Source organism: Meles meles, chromosome 6 (genome assembly GCF_922984935.1).
Source record: "Meles meles chromosome 6, mMelMel3.1 paternal haplotype, whole genome shotgun sequence".
Classification (NCBI taxonomy): Eukaryota; Metazoa; Chordata; class Mammalia; order Carnivora; family Mustelidae; genus Meles; species Meles meles.
This window is the reverse complement of record NC_060071.1, coordinates 104,237,730-104,260,401: the sequence shown is the minus strand read 5'-3', so window position 1 is coordinate 104,260,401 and position 22,672 is coordinate 104,237,730. Positions and strand designations below refer to the sequence as shown.

Below are 22,672 nucleotides of genomic sequence, written 5' to 3'. Positions count from 1 at the left end.
AAAAGATGTAGAAAACTGAGAAATTGCCAACACCTCAGTCTAACTATCCACCAAGTCTAACAGCTGTGCGCCATTTCTGAACTTGCCTCTCCTAGGGTGGTGGAACTGACAGAATGTAACATGGGCTGTAAGCATGTCTTGGGGAAATTTATTTAAAATAACTTATTCTTCCAAGAAACTCTGTAATCAATACATGGCTTTAAACAGATCCCATGATTCCCTAGGTCAATGGAAGCCGACATGGATGTGCACTCCTGACTGACACAGAGGACTTTTACTTTTCAAGTAAAACACACTTGACCTTCAGATTATTACGTATAAACTGCCTACTTTTTCACAGGAGCCAAGTCCTGCTTTGTTCAGTGTTTTTTATATTGATTCCTCTCCCAGAAACATGTCCAGCCACCCCAGGAGGCTCTGTTAGGCAAGCCAGGAACCGGTGTGACCTCAGGGACAGCCAGATGGCCCCTAGATGTTGGCTTTGCACATCTGTTTAGTTTCTCAGACCAGGAGTCGGGAGTTGGAAATTGTATGAAGCAAGTACTGTGCAGTTCTGCAAAGAAGTATCACAGACTAAGCATTTGAAAAAGAAGACTGCTTTTATTTAGCAATAAAGGAGGAAAGATCTCCCTAGCCAGAGGTTTGGTGACCACCAGTCTTCAGTTTCTTAACCCACCCAACTGGAGACTTTCTTTTACATAAGCATACAACCCGTTTGCTTCATAGTAAGGAAGCAGAGATGGGGTAAGGGGATTATGCTTCAGGGAGAAGATCATATCCACAGGGGAAGGGGGAGTAGATTTTTGTCATCAAATGTTGGTGAATTTTGGAAAGACTGTTTCAAGAGTGCTGATACCATTTGGAAGGAATAACAGATTTTTTTTTGCCCAGTAAAACATTAAGAACTTAATTTGCTGAGCCTAACATTTGTCCTTTAATCATTAAAGGGGCTGATTTTTTTTTTTTCATGAAGTCGTTTTATTACCGCTGGCAGTAACAGCGTTTATTAAGCACTTGCTGGAGACTAAAGACCGATCAGGACACTGTACAGGAATCTACAGTATTCATTTTTAAAGCAGCACTATGAAGTAGGTACTGCTATCTGCATTTTGCAAGTGAACAAATCCAGGCATAGAGAAATTAAGTCACACACCTAGTCAGTGGCCAAGCCTGGCTGGGCCCCCAGAAGTCAGCCTCCAAGCCCACTTGTGTAACCATGCTGCTTATTAGCTGCCCAGAAGACTACATTACGGGGTATTCCCTACAGCCATGCGTGCAGCTGCTGAGAGCAAACTCCAGGGAAATGCAAAAGCTCCTAATTCTTCCACTTTCATGTTTTGGTCCACAAAGGGCTCCATAGTTGTGGGAATTGACTATGACTGCCGCGAGAGGATGGTGTACTGGACAGATGTTGCTGGACGGACAATCAGCCGTGCCAGTCTGGAACCAGGAGCAGAGCCTGAGACGATCATCAACTCAGGTCAGCAACTTTATCCAGAAGACAATTTGTATTTCATTTGACTCTACTAAGTGCAAAAAAAACCAGTGCCATACAAGTTGCTTCACTGAGTGGTACCATACCAGTCCCTTTGTAAACACACATTCATATGCAAGAAATCAGAAGGTGATTCTTACTCTGAGCCTGCTGAGAAATAGGGCTCCCAACAGAAAGAGCTCACAGTGGGAACTCAGGGTGGCCAAAGCTGCATATGCCTGGTGCCATCGGGCCAGTGGGTGTATCAGTCTAGAGGAGAATAAGAGGTAGAACAAGTTCCTCTGTTAACCTGCTGCTTGCAACTGAGCGCCTCTCAGGACTTTCTTTTTTAAACTTTTCAAACCTAGTAGATCTCCCTGCTTCAGGTTCCCTTTTCATACCTGCAAATGCTCCAGTCCTGCCATTGTTCTATTTCCAGGTCTGATAAGCCCAGAAGGACTTGCCATCGACCACTTCCGTAGAACAATGTACTGGACGGACAGTGGCCTGGACAAGATAGAGAGAGCCAGGCTGGATGGCTCCGAGCGCCAAGCCCTCTTCCACACGGACCTGGTGAATCCTCGAGCCATTGCTGTGGATCCAATCCGAGGGTCAGCTGGGCTTCCCTATTCTCCTGCTACCTATAGATCCTATTTTGAAGCCCATGGATTTTAAATGCCTTGTGGAGAGGGTCAGAACAAGAATATAAAAGCTCCAATGCATGAATTTAACCATATTTACATAGGATCTACTAGGTGTAGACACGGTCTGTTCTTTCATGGAGCTCATACTCTAAAGCAAGTAAACTAATGAATAAACTAGGAAATTATTAAGACTGCGGTACAATACATAGAGAATTCAGAGAGTATGTGAGAGGGGAATAGGGGCTGATGCTGATCAGATGATCTGGCCAGGCTCCCTCACACTTAACCTGGAATGGGGTGGGTCTCCTTTAGCAATGCATTAGGAAACCCTAGTGTTGAAATCCTAGGTTTATCTTCATTAAATGGTAGAAGTAACCAAAACTCAGAGACCGACACTTATTTCTTAGACTGCATTTTCACTGTATTTAATTTATCCCATAGCAACTTGTACTGGACAGACTGGAATCGAGAGGCTCCTAAAATTGAAACATCTTCTTTAGAAGGAGAAAACAGAAGAATTCTGGTGAATAAAGACATTGGACTACCTAACGGTTTAACCTTTGACCCCTTCTCCAAACTGCTCTGCTGGGCAGACGCAGGTATTACTGATGGCAGCGAACACACCACGCTCCCTTACCCTGGGAGCCGCTCTCTACCTCAGAGTTTACAGCAAAGCCAGATCCCATCACATAGAACTTCTGGCTTAAATTTTTAACAGTACAGCACAGAATCTACTCCTTTAGTTGGTATATATACCGTTAAAGAACATTTTGTATTGGTATTTATAATCTTCCTGGGGTTTGGGGGTGGTGGTGGTCTGTGACTTAGGTGGTAATTTGAGGGCTAGTACTATGTCCAACTCATTTTTGTAATGCTTGCCCACAAACACCTGGCCTAGTTTTTAAAGTAAAAAGAAATTTTACTTACTGCTGAAACTGACAAACTTAGATAACTGAACAAAGTTTTCTCTTTTTTTGCCAGTATTAGAACATTTTAAAGTATCTGTTGCCTTACCAGATACTTACCAGTCAATAGGCTATCATGGTGAGGACATTTGGAAAGTGATGTGGCAGCATGGCCTTCAGTAGTAAGTCTGGGTTGCCAGTACCCAAGTTCTCTCTTTCTGTAGTGTGATTTCCTTATTAGAGCAATTTGAAAAAATGCTGTATGTCTACTTTCATGCTAAAGAATATGAAAAGGTTCATTCTTAAAGAGCTTATAATCTAACGAAAAGAATTATAATGTAGACGAGTTACATTTTTAAAAACTTTGAAATTTAAAGCCAGGTTCCATAAGAAACTTGTTTAAGTTTACAAAATTTTGAAGACTGCTTCCTTCACACTGAAAAACATGAGCCATGTAACCATTTTAGCCACTTTTAATTCCTATCTGGAAATAAGAGGTCTTTAAAAAATATTTAAGGATTTTAGTTAAAAGGCATTATACATTGCTTATAAAGGGCAAGTATTTATCTAGATACTATGTTTACAATAATTTATAAGGTGAGACTTTAAATAGAACAAAGTTTATGTCTAATGTCCTACTTTGGGAGAAAAAAATGCAATCCTCTCTTCCAAGAAAGGATCAAGAGTCTAAATTCTAAAAACTAGAATGCTATTAAACAAACTGAAGACTGGTAATAGAAAGGAAAATTTTAGTTTCTAATTTGTATCACTGCATTGGGAATAAAATGTCTTACTTCCTATTCTACCTTTGTTTCCTTTTGGAAGGCCTCTACCTGCCACAGTTATTTTTGGCAAAAAATTTTCTTTCTCATGGTATGAAAGGATCTCATTTTCCCTCTCTGATGTTTTAAAAGGAACCAAAAAACTGGAGTGTACACTTCCTGATGGGACTGGACGGCGCGTTATTCAGAACAACCTCAACTACCCCTTCAGTATTGTTAGCTACGCAGATCACTTCTACCACACAGACTGGAGGAGGTGAGCCTGACACACCCTGGCCAAGCCTGAAAAGGCAACCTAGTCTGGAAGACATACCACCATTAGTAGCATTTTACCTAATGTCTCTAATGACTTTAGTAATTAAACTCTCCACTGAAGTTTTCATTATCTCTTAATTAGTAGATAACATTGTTCAAGTGTTACTGCTTTTAAAATCATAATGGTATTGCTCACAGGTTGCTTAAAAATGGCAGAGATGATACTAAACTATCTAAGAAAGGAAATGCATTAATCTAAATCTGATCTTCAGAGAATAAAAGACCATACTTAAGTGGGACCATGAGGTATATTAGCTGTATGATTTAAATTGATTTTTAGAAAATGACATTATGGACATATTAGTTGTCCACCAGGGAGAAGGAAAGGTACTGTAATTTAGACTAGTTCTCCAAGGAGGGATATTAAAAACATATCTAGATGTCTAAGCCTTTCTACCCCATCCTTTGCAGTCTTGATTTAACTGGTCTGACAGGAGGCCCAGGCATCAGTATTTTAATAGCTCTTCGAGTAATTTGTCAAGAGCTGAGAAGCACTGATTTATACCAGTGGTTCTTAAAATTTAGGATAGCTTCAGAATCACTCCAAAGGATTGTTAAGAGATTGCCAGGTCCCATCCCATAATTCCTGATTCAGGAGGTCTGAATTAGGGCCCAAGAATTTGTATTTTTAGCAAATTTCCAGATGAGGCTGGTCTGGGGACCACTTTGAGAACCACTGATAGAGGAAGATCTTCAAATTTAAAGGAGTCAAAGCACACTTGGTTAAATTAAAAAGATATTCTAGAATGCTGGCTAGCAGAGATTCTCTACTGAAAGTAACTTTTTCTCTATCCCACAAATTCACTCTTCCTTTCTGTTACCAGGGATGGTGTTATATCTGTAAATAGAGACAGCGGCCAGTTTACTGATGAGTATCTCCCAGAGCAGCGGTCTCATCTCTACGGGATAACTGCAGTCTACCCCTACTGCCCAGCAGGTAAATAAAATGCTCAGGCTGCTCCTTTGGACCAGCAGGGTAGAGAACGATGTATCTGACAGCCGACTACCCTTGGCTCAAATACGGCTGCTGCCACTGACACCACTGAGGGCCACTTTGAATGGGAAAGTTAATGGCCATACACAGGGTAGTAAAGACTGTTCACCCCTAAGTCCACCTAGCTTGACCATACACAAAAAAGATCCGCCTATTAGGATATTTCCTCTTTAAAATACTGCTGTGGCAACAGGATTATACAATATTCACCCACTGTTCCTTTCACCTCTACTCACAGGAAGAAAGTAAACATGGCCTCATAAAGGACTTGGAGTTTACAATCAGAATCTGGACCCTAAAGAACATTTACTGCAAAGGTGAAGAAAGTGGAAAAAGGAATTGGACTTACAAGTTGAACACTTTCAGTACAAAAAGACTATCTTGTGAAAAGTTTATACCTCAATCTTTGCTACTGTATTTTGAAAAACAAAAGTTACTACAGGTTTTAAAAAGTAACAATTTTAATTATTGCTTATTAAGCAATTTTTTAATAAACATTTCTATCATATTTAAAAGGTCAAATGCATTCAACAAAGAGCCAGTAAGAATATGTTAAAACCCTAAATCTAATTTTTGCTAAGGATTCTTCCTGGCCAAGTAATTAAAGTAGGATGATCAGATTAAAGATACAATCCCAAGGATTATAAGCCTTGATCTAGAGAAGGCTACGCAGAACTGGTGGGGAAAAAAACAACTTATAGTTTCCCAGCAAAAGTTGTTTTTTTTTTTTGTTTTGTTTTGTTTTTGTTTTTTTACCTCTGCATCACTGCATTTCTATTTATATTAAAAGGTGCTAGAATGTTTCAATTTGTATCTAATGATCCTTTAAGTCCCTCTATAGTTACCCACAGAAGTTACTACATTTTTAAATACCAAAGATGTAACAATTCTCAAATTTTCTAGATTACTCCAATAAAATATTTTAAGTTTTCCTATGACTTGAGGATCTGTATTGTCTATATAACAAAGCTGGGGGTTGGCATGTACCTTAACCACAAAAGAGATGATTAATTATATAGACACAGAAACATAGCAGTCAAAAAAAAAATCCACTTTCCTGAACTTTATTAAAGAAAAAGCAATGATGGTAAATCTCGAGAACATAGTCAAATTTCTAGGATTCTTCCCTTGAAAATGTGACATTTGATTTCCAAACACATGCCAGAGCATACATGGTTCCCAATTGTACTAAGTAGGTGAGAAGCTGAAATCCTAAAACGTTCATCTTCCAACTTTCCCCAGTCTGTGGTCTGTCTTTGGATCAGCAATAATTGCCTGAACAGCTACTATGGCTTCATTAATTTTTGTCTGTAGCTCTCTGAGCTCTTCTATATGCAGCAATCGCAGAATTTGAGCAGCTTCATTAAGAACTGCATCTATTTTATAAGAAAACTGCATTAATCAGTATTCAAGACCATTTACTTGCCCATTTCTCCCCCAAATATTCAGCTAGTCTCTAAAAATAGTTTGAGTTCAAACAAAATCACTCACCTCCTGTGTCAAAACCAAGAATATGTTTGTCTAAAGCAACAGGCAAGCCCTTAAAAAAGAAAAGGACAAAATGAAACTTTACAGTTAAGAATCATGTTCTTTTCTCATCTGTAACTGATAATCAGCTAGCTCTTCTGTTAACCCTTTTAGCTGCAGTGGCAAGTGGGGTGTAGAATGTTCTCTCAATTTGCCTTTTGAGGAGTGAAAGAATGGCCTCTGCGTGTAGTGGGAAGCTAGTTCCATCCCCCATTCCCTCCTGTAAGACTAGGCATATAAAGCAGTCGTTCCTTTCACAGCTCCGCTCTGTCACTGCTGCTGTGGAAGGACAGATGAACAGGGCTGCTGCTGTCCTGTTTTAGCTCCAGTAAGCAGCAGAGTACAGGGCAAATGGGATAGGATTACTTTTAATATTTTTGAGCACATTAATTTGTCTTTATACAAAATCTAAAATATGTATTACTTTTCTTTCAGTTAGCATGATGATTACCAGATTAGTACCTAGAGTTCTTTGGAAATTACTCTGAAATCAAGGAAAATGAGCAGACTCTAACCATTTAGTTAACCCATCAGTACCTCTACAGAGTTATGCCAAAGACAACAACCATAATGCTGAACTCTGTGGAGTTCACAGTAGCAAGAACAGGCAGTCCAAACTCTGCTGATCATACTATATAAAATCTATACTTTCAATGTTATAAAATGCTAAGCTGTCACTACTCGATTCTTGCCTATTAATGCAAACCTACCTATACTCCAACTACTTTAAAATAATACATTATATAAGTGAAGAAATAAACAGGCATGTAAATTCAGCAAGCAAAACTAACAAGTACAATTGCACCGAGTGGCTTTCTATGTCAGTCTTGTTTTCATTTTATTTGCCAAGAGACCAAGGAACAGCTGCCCTAAAGATCTTGACCAAATGCCCCAAAAGCTAGTTACGGTTATAAACAAGAACATTCACTGTTAAGAACTTCTCCTCTATATTACTATTTTGCATGGTACCTTGAGGGGACACTAACCTAAGACCAAAAGCACTGAAAATTTTACTTTCCAAACAAAAGCAAAAAGATCTGGCTATGCCCTTATTTGCACTGCCTTCAAACCAAAGGCATAGTTTTGCTGCATCAACGAATGCACGAATGATTTTATTATGCCAGAACAATTTACTGTCTGTTCTACAGTGTGGGTGAAAGAAGCTGATCTTTAATCCAATTTCCAGTGGCCTAATCCATACATAATTAAAATGCAGTAAGAGCCTTTAAAACAAAGTGTTTTTTTAGGGGGAACTACACTGCCCTGGCATTAAAAACCTTTTCACACTGCTGGGCCTTGCTAAATATGGGATCGGAGGACAAAAGACATTGGGGAATTAGGAGAGACAAAAAAGGACCAGAATCTAGACTGTCCCTTGTGTCCAAGATATTCATCGCAGTATCTATGCACAGTAAAAAAGCATTATCAGACAACTGCAGATGTTGCTGCTAATCCCTAAGGACATGTGTCTGCACAGTCCAGTCAGTGAGACTTCAGGGGGAATTTGAATTTCTAGTGCACTTCATCTAGAATATTGCAGAATTCAGGAAAAATAGTTAAGGTGTATGGTTTCCTTAGCCTACAAAGTAGGACTGAGAAATGACAGGTGCAGTCACCTGTAACCAGGAACTTACACTCTAATAATAGCCTCTATGTCCCTACCCCTTCACCTGGGCTGGTCAACTAACTCATGTAGGCCTTCACACACAGATCTTTGTCCCTAACTACCAAAAGAGCGCTGGATCTTCAATCAGACTGCCTGAGCTCGACCACTTACCAACTAGGTGGCCTTAGGTAAATTACTTTCTCATAAGTGATGCTAAGAAATTTGAATAAAATGAGAACAGATTTCTCTGAAGAAACAAAAGAGAAAGGACAGGATTTAGGTCAAAAGAAGGAAATTAATAAAGATAACGCGTGTTCTGTTTTCCAGCAACTAATCAAAATAACCCAGTAAATTTTGCAAGGTAAACACTCTTAAAATAAACAACTGGGCACGTGCAATGGTTTGTGCTGGTAGACTGTGGGTATACTACCAATAACTGCTTTAAAGTATGAAATAAGTTTATTTTTCACTCAATAATGGCTGTAATTTGCTTAAGAACCAAATTCAATCCCACTGAAATAAGCTACCATTTCTCCAGGCAGTTCTAACAAAGAATGGTTATCTTAAGCAGATATATACAAAACTTAAACTCATGACAATACCAGAAGAAACTTTCATTAATAATTAATTTAAAATTTATTGGAAAAAATAACGCATACCTCTTTCGTTTGATTTGCTTTAGCAACTGCATCCTGTGTCAGGCGCTCCTGCACCAAAATGCGAATCGCCTAAGAAATGCAAAAGTAGTTTTTTTTTTTTAAATGTTTTAATTAATTTATTTTTTTTTCAGTGTAACAGTATTCATTGTTTTTGCACAACACCCAGTGCTCCATGCAATACGTGCCCTCCCTATTACCCACCACCTGGTTCCCCCCAACCTCCCACCCCCGAAGTAGTTTTTATTTTTAACTGGCTGTTCACCTTTTCTGCTCTGAATCTACAGACTAAGGATACCCAATTTGATGAAGTTAGAATTACCCAGTTCATTAACAAAATCAGCCAATAAAAACAAAACTGCTGGGGCGCCTGGGTGGCTCAGTGGGTTAAAGGCTCTGCCTTCGGCTCAGGTCATGATCCCAGGGTCCTGGGATCGAGCGCTGCATGGGACTCTCTGCTCTGCAGGGAGCCTGCTTCCTCCTCTCTCTCTGCCTGCCTCTCTGCCTAGTTGTGATTTCTGTCAAATAAATAAAATATTAAAAAAAAAAAACCTGACAGAATGAAAGTTTTCATTTTAATACTTCATAATGTGGAAAGATGCTCCCAACAAATAAAAAGCATTTTTTGGAATAGGTAATTTATATGCATGAAAAATTGTAACAAAGGATATGTGGTTTAAAAACAAAGTGGGGTCTCCTTACCCAAGCCTCAACCATCCCTCTAGACAATCACTGGAACCAGATTACTGTGTATCCTTACAAGGATTCTATTGTATTTACAAGTATGCTCAAGCATAAATGTGTACATACACGCAAACTCCTGACACAAAGGGTAGCATATCATATACGCTGCCCGTGATTTTTGTTCCCTTAATTATAGTAAAATGTTTTCAGTTCCCTCATACGACACTTTTTTCTTCATCACCAAGGGGTTTTATTATGGCAGACACAGTGCATTCATGTACCTACAAACACTCAAAAACTAAGGTTTTTTAAAATGGAATTTTAATTAGTGGATAACAATTATAACTGAAGGGTAGAAACTTGAAAACTTACTAATATAACAAGCCAAATGCTACATTTAAAAGCCATTATACCAGTCTTTAATAGGAGTCACAAATTTATTAATCAGTCCAGTTGCAGAGTAGTCAATGATGTGGCAAATCCATCAAGAGGGTTTCCATCTTGTCATGGATTGTCTGAATGCTTCATGCAGCTTACAATTTTATAAAGCTTTTGATTATTGATTTATACCTTTCCCCTTTGGGTTTTTTAAAAGTCTAACAAAAACACCCCAAGTATGCTAGTCTATTTGTCTTCTCACTCAGTTTATGATTAAAGGTGACATGACCAGTGTACAACTGTTCCAAAGCAATTTACGTGATTCCTGAGTAAAGAATGAAACCTTGAAAGAGCTAAATTTCAATAAAAACAATTTATCTCATTTTTTGAAGTTTTAATTTATTTATTCATTTAAGTAATCTCTATACCCAAGTGGGGCTCAAAATGCATGACCCTGAGATCAAGAATCACATGCTCTACTAAGTCAGCCACGCAACCCAACTTTTTGTCTCTTGGCATCCAATATGAGTTGAGAAAATCTGAGTTAACATGCAGATTCAGTATAGAGAATTATAATAATCTAGAAATAGTTTTTCCTCTTGTTACAACTATCACTTAGTACATACAATTCTAAAAAGTAGAATAAGTTACGGCTAATCTCTTGTGGGTAAAATGGAATTTAACTATAAAATTTACTGCAAAGTAGATTAAGGTAACTTAACATGTATAAGGTATAGTCAAATGCTCATCAATTTCTCATAAAATCAGTAATAATTTCTATAATAATTGCCAAGTCTGGAATCTTAAGTATCTTAAATACTACTCCTGTCCCTCCATACTGGCCCATACTGTCAAAGTTATGTGACATAATCCTCTGAAGTACGAGTATATTCTTCCATTCAGAAACAAGAGACCTCTTTCAGATCATTGGGTTCCCTGAAGTACAGATATGAACTGAGTGCCCTACACAGGATGGGGCACTAGGAAAAGAAAAACATTCAGTCCTCAAAGAGATTCTGGGGTATGTTTTTTTTTCTTTAAATATTTTATTTATTTGAGAGAGAGCGAGCGAGCATGAGAGGGGAGAAGGTCAGAGGGAGAAGCAGACTCCCCATGGAGCTGGGGAGCCCAATGTGGGACTTGACCCCAACACTCCAGGATCATGACCTGAGCTTAAGGCAGTTGCCCAATGAACTGAGCCACCCAGGCATCCTGGGGTATGTATTTTTGACCAAATCTACCATGACTCATTTAGCATTTTCTATTATCTTAGTTAATATAGATCACAAATCTTTAAAAGGACTGACTAAATAGAAGTAGGGACATACAGGAAAAAGAACAGACCATATGGTCAGAGTGCCTAGATTAAAATTCTGGCTCTCTCATTTTCTGTGTCATCTTGGACATTATCTATCCTCTTTAGGTTTCAATTTCTTCGTATTAAAATGAAAGGATACCAGCATCTACCTCCACTACCTCCGGGATTGTTGGGAATGAAATCCTCTTTGCCAAGGACTGAGCACAGTAGCAGGCACAAAGTGAACACACTTTGGTATTAGTTGTTATTAGATAATCTAAACAGACGAAATCATGAAATCTGCTTTAAGTACCACATTCCTCCACATTCTGGCCATTTAGTCATTTATCTATATGTCAAACATAGGTAATTTTTAGAAAATGGGGTTTTTCTTCTCCATACAGAATTTCTGTCAAGAATCAAGAATATGAAACTAACCTTAAGCATTACCAGGTAATCATCATGACGCTGAATCTGAAGAAGGTTAGCCAAAGCCATTACACCAGCCTTAAAATCAGGATTATTTACTATAAAAGATTAAAAATGGAAACTTACAGCTCTGCAAGCATGTAATTATAAACATATATATATAAGCATATAAACTTACAAAAAATTTTTAATTTTCCAATAACAACAAAAAAAAACCTCTTCATTTTTAAAACCGCTGCTGCTAAGAGCAGTGTTAGGTAAACTGATGAGGTCAATGGGTTCCCTATGGATCAGCCACATTGACCAAACCAATAAATTACCAAGTTAACTCACGTTAGGATTGTGCTGTAACTTTTTCTGCAAGGCACATTTACATGGCACTTCTAAGTAGTATTTCTTCCCAAAGCTATTAATTTTAAACTAGATCCCCTCAGTGGACAATTTTCCCAAAACCTATTCTCTAAGCAGCTGTAGTCTGTCTAAGCAGCATACTAATTCATAAGGGTAAGGAGCTTCTTAATCCATGACAGTAACTTGTAAATTCTAAGTCCCAATCAATCTATCATGAAAGAATACTTAAATTATTATAATAGAATCTTTATACTTTTAAAAAGAGAATACTTTAAAGTATCTGGAAATGAAGATGACAAATTTTACCACTTGTCTCATGTCATTAGATTAGAAAAAATATTTTACGCATCCAGGAAGGCAAATAATCACCACCATGATTAAATACAAATCAGACCCCCAAATCAGTATGAAGAAATCAAAGAATAGCATTCTAACATTCAGATATTCATCTGTAAGAGGAGGGAGAAAACATACTGTAAATGATAACAAAAACAACAGAAATTAAAACATCAACATAAAGTATTCCTAATTTACTAAAACCAAGTCAGCCCAGCCTTCCTCATTCTAGGAAATAAAAAACATGTAAGGGACCAAAATGTTGATGATATGCACTTACATACTTACCATCCAAATTGATCAATGGCTCTGTATTTTTAGCTGCATTGTCAGCATTTTTTGTGTTGTCAGGTACCAAGTCCTTGTATTTTTCAGCTGTAAACATAGGCAAAAACACAGTTTGTAGAACTGTACCTTAAGGTAAAATAAACATTGCTTATTTACTGAATTTAACTGAGTCAAACTGATTATAAGGGTAAGATAACTCACCCAAAGTTATTTTTATGCTATAAAAAAATCCATTAGAAGGCAATGTGATTGTAGCTTTCTGATTAAGCTAAAATGATTACTGAAATATCTATACAAATATCTCTTCATTAACATTTCTAAAACTAAGACATTTCACAAGACCAGTGCTCTAACCCCTGAGCTATAGGGCCTAAAAGTTATGACATTTCAAACACCATCTACATTTGAGAAGAGAGGGTGTGCACTTACAGTTTGCTCAGAAACTTGGCAGGGGTAGAAAAACGGAAGGAAAGCAGGTAGAGATTACAAGAGATTAAATACAGACTTCCTAAAAAGTTTTTTTCCAAATTTTTTGAATGCCATATATGGAATCCAAAAACCTTGTCTTCTAAAAAAAAATCAGCACTTCAAATACACCATCATCAAAAATAAACCTAAATTAATCATATAGAGACCTGAAACTCAGAATTCCAAAGGCAACTTTTATTACTTTCACTTGAGAAGTACCTAATAAAACTTAAAAAGACTTTATAAATATACGTATTTAATAATAATTTACTAAACTTAATGCCCAAGGTGCCATCTTTGGTTACAGTGCTTCTTCGATTTCTAAGTGAAACAAGAGGGAAAATAAAAGCATCAAACTTTAAGTCAGACAGGGGATAGCATAAAGGAGTTCCCACTGGCCAAAAGTGGAACAGCGTGAACATCAAAACAACAAAAAACATTGTGCCCACTGAGTAAAAGAAGAATCCATATATCTACACTAATTTAGATAAAAATAAACTGGAGATAGTGGAGAGAAGAGAAAGCACCTCTTTACAGCAAAAAATCCAACAAATAAATGTATAACAAATGATGAAACTAGAAAAACACCTCTAGCAATCATCCACATAGTAATTGACTCAGGCAAGAAAAATCAAATGGAAGCTAAAGGTAAAGTGTGGGCTCAAGTTTGAAGACAAAAGCATACTAACATCATCTCACAGTATCTCCCCACAAGATATATATTAATTGCAGAGGGGAAAATATTAACTTTACAGTGGGAAAAACCTTATCGAAGTGATCAGAACAACATGACCAGTAACAGGGCATATCACTAACTTAAACGAACACATTAGTTCTGTTATTCTTAACAGAAGTACAAACCTTGAATCTACTTATGAAGAAACCTCAAACAAACCCAAACTGGGAGACATTCTACAAAATGAATGTCAGCATCACGAAGCACAAATAATGACTGAGTAAATGTTCCAGATGATAGCAGGCTAAAGAGATATAATAACTAAATGCAACACATGGTCCAGGACTGCTTTTGTTTTTTGCTTTTATAGAGAACATTGAGACAACTGGTGAAATGTGAGTTGTAACAATATATAACAGTATCAAATCAGTACTGTAATTATGTAAGATGGTGTCTTATTTTCTGGATATGTGCATTTAAGTACATAATGGGGAAAGAACACTTATAAGTTATCAAATGATTGAGAAAAAAGTTACATATGTGTACATGTGTACATAGACAATAAGGCAAATGAAGTAAAATGTTAACATTTGCAACACGTGGAAATGTGAAAATTCTTTGTACTATTTTGCAACTTCTGTAAGTCTGAAATTATGTCAAAGTTAAAAGAAAAACATTTTAATTCAGATTTTAATCACCTTAATTGAAAAGCTAATGAAAGGATTTAAAAAATGTTAAGGTAAAGATAATAAAAATCCACAATGGTTTCATCAAATAATAAAAAATTTAAATACCTTAAACATCAGAAGAAAGCAACATATTAATGTAAAACAAAACAACAATAGCACCTCCTGTTGATAAGGGACAGGATTACTACTTTAAACCCTTTTCCAAAAAATTACAAACTTGTTTTCTAGTTTAGACTTTAAATATGCTTTTGATACTACTTACTTTTCAACTATAATTCAACTAAAGTTTCAAATAAAACTCAACTACAATTTTTCCATATCAAACATTTACCATATTTCAGATGCAAACTCAATTTTGTTTTTTTTTCACTAAAAAAGACCATACTATTATGTACTTAAATGTACTTAAGAGCAACTGTTAACTGCAAGGACACACAATCATATGGCATCTACTGTTCTTGGTACCTATGTAACCTAAACTGCACTATTATAAAAACGGGACAAGTGAAATAAAAGAAGGGTAAAACAAAAATAAACTGAGATGTGAAAATAATTTTTTGGGGGGGGGAATAGCTGAAAAACACTTTGGAAAAGTTGGAGAAAAAAATTTTTTTTTTTTTAAGTTGGAGAAAATTTTGTTGCAAATTAACTAACAGAGTTTCTACCAACTCAGAGCACAATAGATAAAGATTTTGCTGAAGACCCTAAAAATCAACTAATGCTGCTACCAAGGCTTATGATTACATTTATTTATAAAGAAAGAGAATCGCAAGTGTTTTCTTTCTAAACTAAAACTGAAAGTAAAGAAAGAGCTTAAACTTTCCTTAAGATTTCTGCCATAAGCCTTCTGGAATTTAAGTCAAGAAACCAGCAAGAAAACAGCTGGTTGATGCTCCGTATCAGTATACATAAGCATTCATACATTATATTCATCAAACATTTATTAAAGTTGATAAACACATCTATTGTATCTGAGAAACTATGTCTGAAACTGTGGCAGTAAAATCATGACTAGTCCCCTGCCTCCCCACCCCTCAGCCTCAAGATGTCCATTATCCCAATTTCTGGAACCTATGATTATGTTATGTTACATGGCAAAAGGGACTCTAAAGATGTGATTAAATTAAGGACCTTGAAATGGGGGATTATACTGGATTATCCAGGTGGGCTCAATATAATCACAGCATCCTCATAAAGGGGGCAAGAAGATCAGAGTCAGAGAAGATGTGACAATGCAAGCAGAGTCACAAGAGAGATTTGAAGCTGCTATGCTGTAACTCTGGAGATAACGGGGCCAGAGTCAAGGAATGCAGGCAGTCTTAAGAATGCGAAAAAGACAAAGAAATGGAACTTCCTATAAAGCCTCTAAAACGAACCAGCCCTGCAGACAAACTGACTTTAGCCCAGTAGGACAGATGTTGGACTTCTGACCTCCAAAGCAGAACTGTAAGATAATGAATTGTCTTAAGTTACTGAATTTGTGGTAATTTGTTACAGCATCAGTAAGAAACTGATAGAAGTACTACATAGGAAAAAAAAAGTTGAATATCAGCTTTTTTAATTTACTGAGGCAAATAAGACATATGAACAAAATGGCAAGTGACGAATGACAAAAGATATACAAGGCATAGAGCTATGAAAGTTGAGAAAAAATATTACTGTCCCTAGGTGCCATTTAAGCTGGATCTTACAAGCATGAATATGATTTAGATGTGTATAGATAGACTGACATGGCATAATGGCTAAGGAAAAGTGTAAGCAAAGAAATCTAGGAGAGATAAAAAGATTTAAACAGGAAACAGCACTCTTATAGTCTGGCTGGGATGTCAAGTATGTGAATACTGGTTAGATGCCAGTTATCAAACGCCTTGAATACCAGGCCAAAGGACCTGGAGCTCTTTTCATAGAAAAAGGGAAAGCAATGTTGTTTCTGAATATATAATAAGAGGTTCTTTGAAAGCCAAGTGTGGCATTCTAAAACATTTGTTTCAACAAGTAAGCCTGGTGGGCCATGAGGATGAAAACAAAGGATGACACTAATGGGAGATGAGTCTGAAAGATACTACAATAATCTCAGCAAAAAATGATAAGAGCCTAAACCAGGGTGTTAACAGTGGGAATAAAGAAAAAAAGGTACAATGGATATTGGAAAAGATGGATGGTGACAGAATGGGAGGATAAAGAAGACAATGATCAAAAAGGCTTCAAAAGGGACACTTGGGTGGTTCAGTTGGTTATGCATCTGATTCTTGGGGTTCAGCTCAAGTCATGATCTCATGGTCCTGAGGTAGAACCCCGCCTCAGGCTCCACACTCAGCAGAGTCTGCCTGATGTTCTTTCCCTCTGTTCCCCCACCACCACCCCTGACTCTGTGTGCATATATGCATGCTTTCTAAAATAAACGTTAAAAAAAAAAAAAAAGGCTTCAAAAGCAGAAGATGAAAAGGACTGGGAAGTGACAGCCAGATAACAGAGAACAACATAAAACTCAGAAGATGCAGGTAAGATAACTGGATCTTGCATTCAGACACTGGCAGGCCTTTCAAAATAAAATAGTCTAATGAGAGGAAACACACGTTTACTGGAAATTTATTTAACTACAGGTACTAATATTAAAAAGTTTCCAATTTTTAAAAAATATTTTATTTATTTGAAAGACAGAGCTCACAAGTAGCAGAAAGGCAGGCAGAGAGAGGGGGAAGCAGGCTCCCTGCCAAGCAGAGAGCCCGATGCGGGGCTTGATCCCAGGACCCCAAGATCACCACCTGAGCCGAAAGCAGAGGCTTTACCCTACTGAGCCATGCAGGCTCCCCGTAAAGTTTCTAATATTGTAAGTGTCTATAATAAAATAACATGAAACATATAAAATAAACATATTTTGGCCTATAGTACCTATTGGCATTAGATCTATGTTTCAGTCTCTTGTGAAACTACTTGCTGCAACCAACACTCTGAAATCCTATCAATCTAGGACTCTTAACAATTTAATCCAGAAGGCTAAGGCCCAGACTGTGAAAGACAGCAAATTTACCAATTTAATGTTACTTTGTGAGAAGACAAATACCAGGAAACACCATTCCCAAATTCTAAAAGAAAAATCTAAATACCAATGAAAGATAGTTACTTTTAATGTCTTACGATTAAAAAAAAAATAAAAACCAAAAACAAAACTTTTTTGAAGAAAAGTCTTTCCCAGACAATTTAGGAGTTATAGGGGATGAGAAATGGACACAGAAGGATGGTTATGAAAGTAAACTTTTCAACAGATGTTAAAAAGGAAAATGAGGATGTATAAAACTTATAATGAACCAGAGGTGAAACAATGGAAGACAAAGTCAAACCATAAGTCCCTACTTTGAAACACTCTTTCTGTTCCCTTTCCTCTTCCTCTCTTTAAAACACACATTCCCCACAAAACATACCATTATCTCCATATTCAAGTCTAACAGCTAAACCAAGAAGCCAGTCAATTGCTTCTTGTCGATCTTGAATCTTGAAAGGACAGTTAACATCTTTGAGATACTGTGAAGAAAAAAAAATCTAGTTTCATTATTACTATAATGTCACAGAACGAAAAAAATGGTAGAGTTGAAAGAGATCTTAGTTTGGATCTCTAAGAATATAAACAACATTTACATTACTAAATTGTTGATGTAATTATATAATCCAAAGGAAGGAAACATTTACGTGTAACACTTAAGGAAAAGAAGTATTTCCCACATGCTTTTCGAAATTTTTACTTTTGGAGATTCCAGGTAGGGCGCCACTGACCTAATATAACTTCCTTATTTTATGATGAGGAAAAAAGGCCTAGATATTAACACTTGCCAACAGTTACACAACTTGATTGAAGACTTGAACCTAAACTCTGATTCCAGGTCTGAAAACACATGGAATGATTTAAAAACAAACAAACAAAAAGCTTTCAAAAGAAGAATATACAAATAAACCAATTATTATCTAAACCAAGCTTTCATATTATGGAAACCCACTGAATACAGTAATCCACGTGACACATGCAGAATGTAACCAAGCATTTTAGATGATTGCCAGAAGCTATATAGCCAAGAGACCATTGTCCTTCAAATGGGTCTCTTAGGAGCTAAAAATCTCGCTCGTTTCAGGAACAATGCTATTAGTCAAAACTTCTACAACTCCCCTTGGATATCCTTTTGGGCCTAATGAATAAATCAGTACTTTTTAGCTGTAACTCATTTTCTAACCAAAAATTTCATACCCCTGCTATAAAGAAAACACCTCATTCACAAGCTATGGTCATGATGCAAAAAACAAATTCACCTTCAAAGTATAAAAAATTACCAATATTAAAGATATCCAAAATGTCTCATAATCTGAAAGTAATTCCAAAAGTTACGAATATGCTTTAAACAATGACATCATTCCAAAGAGACCGACTTGAAAGACAGTATCTGTTTGGATTGTAAGTTCCAATATATTTAAGTTATCCTACTTTACTATCATTTCTAGGTGTTTTTCATTAGAAAAATTTTTATTCTTCAAATACCCTTCTGTGAAACTATGTGTTGTCTCGCACACATGAATGAGTCATGAAATGTGATATAAACAAATATAAAATCCTAACAACATATTTCTAGGTCTTAAAAATACCAAAATTTCAAAACAAAACACCTTTTTAAGAGCAAAAGAAAATAACCCAGTCGTAGTGATAATGGTAGCAGAGGCAGGGGAAATAAAGCGTATAGCACTTGCCATGGGCTGAGCATAGCTATATATCACCCATTAACAATACACACCACTGCTCTGACATAGGAACCACTGTTATCCTGTTTATTGACAAGACTGAAACACAGAAAGCTTAACGAAACTTGCCTATGGTCATAGAACAAGTGTATAACTTACACAATTCCCTAATTCATAAACTCTTGATTCTAAAGAGAAAATAAAAAAATTACCAATATTAAAGATATCCAAAATGTCTGATCTGAAAGTAATTCCAAAAGTTAAGAATCCCTTTGCTGTGGCAAATAAAAATTCAGTCGATTTTCATATTTTTAAGGGAAAATACCTTACTCTTCAAAGTAACATAGCTGATTAAAATGTTTAATATAAATAATGATACTAGAAAATGTGATTTTTATTCTAAGTTGAAAATTCCCCTTCCTGCAAAAATGTTACTACAATTAAACTAAGTCAATGGGAAAATTATTTTAGCCACAAAAATAAGCTATATCCACAGAACTTTTCAGGATTATTTATATTGTACACAACAATGGACATCTGTGTATGTTAAAGAGAACCACAAACAAGAAATAATCTTAGTTTTCAAGCACGTTTAAGTGTCTTACTTTAATAAAATAAGCGTGTTATCGCTATCTTTTGGCCTAGGAAAAAATCTGATTTTGGTCACCTTTACCATTTATAGAATACATGTGACCATTTATTTAAGAAACCTCAGTGTTTCCAGACAAAACTTTCTAACACTGAAAACTTGCAAAAGGTAGTATGATTTGTTTTAAAGACAAACATAATAAAGTTAAATCCCTGAAATCCAGCTTTTCTAATGCTGACCATTTTTATTTTTACTTATTTTAAAAGAACAAAGTAATTTTAAGCTTAACTGTCTTCATATAATTTTTAGAAAAGCTCTCTATACTACTTTTGTTTAACTTTCTAATTCATTACCTTTTCAAAGAACTTGGGCCAGTCACTGCTGAGGATGTTTCTTAAATTACCTCTGTCTTCAATCTTGTAGTGTCTGATTTTCTGGTCTTCAAGCCAAACAATAAAGTTTCTAAATTCTGTTTCATCTGCAACAAAAACATTTCATAAATCACTAGAAACACCACATAAGAACACTTTTTTCTAACAAATAAATGGTCTCATGGATTTTTTTTTTTTAAACTCAAAGAGTAAATTATCTGAGCTGCCTGAAGTAGGAGTTGAAAGTGCAGGTTTTGGATGAACACAATAACAAATATTCTGTTCAAATTCTGGCCTGCATTCATATTCCAGCTACAAATGCTCAGTGGTTGTGTGAACTTGGGCTAATAATCTTAAATTATTGTGCCTCGGTTTGAGTTACAAAATGAGCATAACAGGACTTTCCTCTTGGGTTTGTCATGAAGATAATAGCAGCATCTGGCACATACTTTTGCTATTTAAGTGTTGGTTATTATTCCAGTTCTTTTGAGAGGAGAAAATGAGGGAGGACTGGGCAAAGTTAAATTTATAGCAAAATAACAGTAAAATACAAGAAACTAAATGACAACACAGAAGAACAGAAAATACCATTGTCATTTACTGTTCTAAGTGCAAACGTGAGAAAAGTTCATTCATTTAATTCTCCCACACCTTTCTGAGGAAGGTAATATCCCCAATTTACATATGAGAAAACTCAAATCTAGATCAAAGCTCTACTGCTACTGACCCTTTTTTATTAAATAAAGTAGAAAAACAAGGTTCTATACATTGATATGCTTCTACAGGAGATCAACAAAACACCCTTATACTGCTCAGAAACCATTTTCGACTTCAAATTCAAGCTTCCTTTAGAAAGTCTTGAGAATGATACAATAGTCTTAATACCCTGGGTTGTACGGGATCACTTTCAAACTTGTTAGTCTACCCAAGGCCAAAAACTCTGGAAGACATGAGAGTAGTGACTGAATAACATGTACTGAATAACCTGGGTACCAGTGTTAATGCATTTTAAAAGTTTAACGCTGAGAAATCCCAAATACCTTTCCATTTACGATCCAACCGCCCTGATCACCTGCTATTAACTTTTCTGCACGACTCGACAAGCCTGTTACTGTGCGTGCTTATCCCAACACTGTCGGTCCTGGACTTAACTGTGCACTCTCTTGATCTCAAAACTGCTGGGTGGGGTCCCACTGAACCCACCCCGCCATCACCCCCTAGCTCCTGGAGGGCAGTGAACTAGTCTCTGAGTTACTCAGCACCTTCCCCAGATTTCAGCAATGTGCATAAAGTATCGCCTAATTACCAGGGGAACCATGGAGCTGAAAGGCTAATTGAGAAAGCGAATACTCTCTCGTGTGCTAAGAATGTGGGTGGGGGTTGCTGGCTGGAGTTTAGCAAGTGCACAAAGTGGCTGCGCCCAGGCAGGAGTGGGTGAGGGGGCTCCGAAGCCAAGCAGCGGTGGCGGAAAACTGGTGCTTGGCAGCTGGGCCAGACGACCCCCCCTCCCCCCCGGGGGGGAGGGAACAAGGCCGCGGAGGGTCCGGGTGGAGAGCCCGGGTGCGGGCGCTGAGGGGGCGCCCGCCGGCGAGGTTACAGATGCGCGGCCGGCCTGGGACCGCCGTCTCACCTTTGCAGTTGAAGCCAGCCGGGTTGTGGTAGTCAAGGGCCGTCAGCTTGCGTCGGAACATGGTCCCCGCGTCTCGCTCTGGTCTCCCGGGCTTCGGCCGGGAGAGGACAGGCGAGGAGGACCGGGCGGCGCAGGTACCGGCGACGCGGCGAAAGGGCGGGCAGGCGCCGGGACGCTCCGAAATGACGGCGGCCCTCGCCAATCAGTGCTTAGGAATAGCGGAGTCGGCGAATGCCCACCAATCGCGGCTCTGGCTGAGGAGGCGGGACCACGTCAGGGCACGTCGACGCTCAAATAAACTTTATTGTCAGCTTCCTGGTTGTACAATAGGCAGAAAGCGGCTGAGGAGGTAGTTATCCCTTTTTCCGAGCCAGTTTCCTCTTGTTTTTCTTGTCTTCCTGATAGAGCAGGCAGAGAATAGTAAATGTAGAATTTTTATTAGCCATGCCTCCCATTGGGCCATAGAAGTACTGTTTAATATTTTTAGTGTGTTCATTCATTCATTTATTATATGCCTCCCACGTAATAGGTACTCTTTTTTTTTTTTTTTTTAAGATTTTTATCTATTTGAGAGAGAGCGCGCGCTCGCTAGAGAGAGCATGAGCGAGAGAGCGGCGGGGTGGGGGGGAGCGTGGGGGAGGAAGGGAGAAGCAGATTCCCCACTGAACAGGGAGTCCCACTCCAAACTGGATCCCAGGACCCTGGGATCATGACCTGAGCTCAAGGCAGACACTTAACCGAGTGAGCCACCCACGTGCCCAATAGGTGCTCTTCTTACACTGCTAATTCAAAGACTTTCAGCAAGGTCCCTTTCAGACTAGTTGGGAGAGATCCACAAGTAAACGTACAACTGTAACACTG

General features: G+C 37.6%; 2 protein-coding genes across 3 annotated transcripts in view; one reads left to right on the top strand and one right to left on the bottom strand.

The window, feature by feature from the left end:
- The window catches only part of NID2 (nidogen 2), a 61,316-nt gene extending 55,823 nt beyond the window's left edge, over positions 1 to 5,493 (top strand). Inside the window, exons 16-21 of one of the 2 annotated variants that reach the window (XM_046008642.1) lie at positions 1,351 to 1,480; positions 1,914 to 2,085; positions 2,560 to 2,717; positions 3,938 to 4,061; positions 4,945 to 5,057; positions 5,353 to 5,493. In XM_046008642.1, coding sequence (XP_045864598.1) covers positions 1,351 to 1,480; positions 1,914 to 2,085; positions 2,560 to 2,717; positions 3,938 to 4,061; positions 4,945 to 5,057; positions 5,353 to 5,363 — 708 coding nt within the window. In that variant the 3' untranslated portion in view covers positions 5,364 to 5,493. Of the gene's footprint in view, positions 1 to 1,350; positions 1,481 to 1,913; positions 2,086 to 2,559; positions 2,718 to 3,937; positions 4,062 to 4,944; positions 5,066 to 5,352 lie in introns of those variants that run through there. The other variant, XM_046008641.1, reaches the window with a different exon arrangement.
- A 68-nt stretch (positions 5,494 to 5,561) lies between these two features.
- RTRAF (RNA transcription, translation and transport factor) lies at positions 5,562 to 21,976 on the bottom strand. The gene is made up of 8 exons (XM_046008643.1): positions 21,812 to 21,976; positions 20,164 to 20,288; positions 17,922 to 18,021; positions 12,667 to 12,753; positions 11,701 to 11,789; positions 8,907 to 8,975; positions 6,606 to 6,654; positions 5,562 to 6,490 (listed from the first exon to the last, which is right to left on the bottom strand). The coding sequence occupies exons 1-8, from the start codon at positions 21,870 to 21,872 to the stop codon at positions 6,336 to 6,338; spliced, it is 735 nt and encodes a 244-aa protein (XP_045864599.1). The 5' UTR covers positions 21,873 to 21,976; the 3' UTR covers positions 5,562 to 6,335.
- Positions 21,977 to 22,672: the final 696 nt, after the last annotated feature.